A 2,561-nucleotide genomic window follows, 5' to 3' on the forward strand; every position below is an offset into this window, starting at 1 on the left:
TTTTTTTTTTTTTTTTTTTTTTTAAAATTTTAAAAAAAATTTTTTTATAACAAAACAAAATGATATAAAATTGAAAAGTTAATTTACAAAAATTAAATCAAGTTTAATGTAAAAAAAAAAAAAAAAAAAAAAAAAAAAAATTTTAAATAAAATAGACAAATAAATTCTAAAAATATTTTTATGTATGTTTTTATTTTAATTTTCATATTTAATATATAATGAATATTTTCATTACAAAAAAAAAAAAAAAAAAATTCAAAAAAGATGCTCTCACATAAATTATATATATATATATATATATATATATATATATAACTTGATAAATATATCCTTTTTATGGAATTCGACAAAACTATTAAATATTAATTTTCCTTTTCGAAATGAAAATATTATTCAAATAAAAAAAAAAGTGGATACTCTAAAAATGTGGTGTCTATATTTTGTTTTAAATAAATAAAAGAAATGAAAATGGTTTTCCGCATTTTATAATATACATTCAATGCAAGTTTTTAATTAGGTGAATTTTTTTCTTTTTATAATTCTATATATATATATATATTTCATTATATATATAATTTTTTTTTTACTTTTCTCCAGAGTCGCTACTTTCTGACGATGACGATGACGATGACCATGCCCTCATTTTTTTTTTTGAAGTTCTGTAACTTTTTTTTCGCATTATATTATCTATTTCTTTTCTTTTTATATCTCTAGACACTGCTATAGAACTGATAATAGAAAGATAAAGGAATAATCATAAAAAAAAAAATTGGACACACACATTTTAAGAGGGAAGATTTGAAGTAAAAATAAATAAATAAATAAAAATAAAGATGTAGCTATTACCTGTTTCTTTTATTTCTATCAGGATTTATTATTTTTTTTCTTTTATCTCGCTTAATTTTTTCTGAAGATTCAGATTTATTATTAAACGAATCACTTGGATTATTTGATCGACTACTTGATCTATCACTCGATCTATTAATTGATCTATCACTTGATCTATTAATTGATCTATCACTTGATCTATTAATTGATCTATCACTTGATCTATCACTTGATCTATTAATTGATCTATCACTTGATCTATTAATTGATCTATCACTTGATCTGTCACTTGATTTGTCACTTGATTTGTCACTTGATTTGTCACTTGATCTGTCACTTGATCTGCCACTTGATCTGTCACTTGTTCTGTCACTTGTTCTGTCACTTGATCTATCACTTGATCTGTCTCTTGACCTATCACTTGATCCATTAATTGACGTGTTGCTACTTTTACTAACCGATTTGAATGACGTATAACGTTTCATGTGTTTTTTATTTTTACCTTTTTTTCTCATTTTCTCATTATTATCACTACTATTTCTTGAACTGTCAGATTTGTTTTCATCATAATAAGGTTTCTTAGAATCATTCCTATCTCTATACCTTTCCTTATTCCTAATTTGATGTCTTCTTTCTTGTTCCCTCCTTATATGTTTTTCTTCTTTATCCCTCCTTATATGTTTTTCTTCTTTATCCCTCCTTATATGTTTTCCTTCTTTATCTCTATTTATATGTCCTCTTTCTTTATGCCTCTCTAAATTTATGTCTCTTTTTCTAAAGCTTTTCCTCTCTTTATCATACCTACTAGCATAAGTATGACTACTTATTTCAGATGACGAATCATCGTGTCTTTTATTTATTTTTTTTTTTTTTACTTTTCTTCGATGTTGATAAGATATATCACTACTAGATAATGAACGACCATTATGATATTTATCATCACTTGAGCTGTATGAATTATTATGTTTATATCCAATATCTTTAGAATGTCTTCTATTATATATGTCTGTTCTGAAATTTTTATTAAAACGTTTGTTAGTTTTTTCATCGTATCTTTTATTTGATAAAGACCTTTCGATAGAAGTCTTTCTTTTATTAAATGGTTTCTTTTTATAAGAATCACTTATTTGTGATAAAGATCTTTTATGTTTTCTTTTATCACGTTGTATATCTGTATATTCTTTCTCTTTTTTAAGATTTACATTATTAATATTGTGTTCATTATGATGGCTGACATGTTCTTTGTCCTTATTACTGATATCTTTATTTTCTAAAATAAAACAAAATAAATAAATATAAATAAATAAATATAATAAATATAAATAAATAAATAAACAAATAAATAAATATATAAATATATAAATATATATATATATATATATATGTGCAATTTATTTAATATATGTATAATTCATTTTATGTACATATTAAATATATTTTCCCTTACCATTATACACAGTCTCATTTATGTTTTCATTTTCATTTTTCACTTTTTTTATATCATTTGTTTTATTTTCATTCAAGGTATCGGCAATATGTTCTTCCTTTTTTTCTTCATTTATTAAGAGTTCTAATAATTCCTCAATAAATATATCACTTTTCTTATTACCTATGAAACCAGTTAAATTTATTTTGAGTTTTTTTGCATTCAGATATTTATCTTCTTCACCATCTGCTCAAAAAAAAAAAAAAAAAAAAAAAAAAAAAAAAAAAAAAAAAAAAAAAAAAAAAAA

The 2,561-nt window shown here is 22.0% G+C and overlaps 1 protein-coding gene across 1 annotated transcript in view; it reads right to left on the bottom strand.

The window, feature by feature from the left end:
* Positions 1 to 583: 583 nt before the first annotated feature.
* PRSY57_0310400 (pre-mRNA splicing factor, putative) overlaps positions 584 to 2,561 on the bottom strand; it is a gene marked incomplete at both ends in the record, with an annotated part of 2,811 nt that continues 833 nt past the window's right edge. Inside the window, 3 exons of the mRNA XM_020114451.1 lie at positions 584 to 728; positions 847 to 2,098; positions 2,276 to 2,500. Of these exons, the coding sequence (XP_019970818.1) occupies positions 584 to 728; positions 847 to 2,098; positions 2,276 to 2,500 (1,622 nt within the window). The remainder of the gene's footprint in view (positions 729 to 846; positions 2,099 to 2,275; positions 2,501 to 2,561) is intronic.

Source organism: Plasmodium reichenowi, chromosome 3 (genome assembly GCF_001601855.1).
Source record: "Plasmodium reichenowi strain SY57 chromosome 3, whole genome shotgun sequence".
Taxonomy (NCBI): Eukaryota; Apicomplexa; class Aconoidasida; order Haemosporida; family Plasmodiidae; genus Plasmodium; species Plasmodium reichenowi.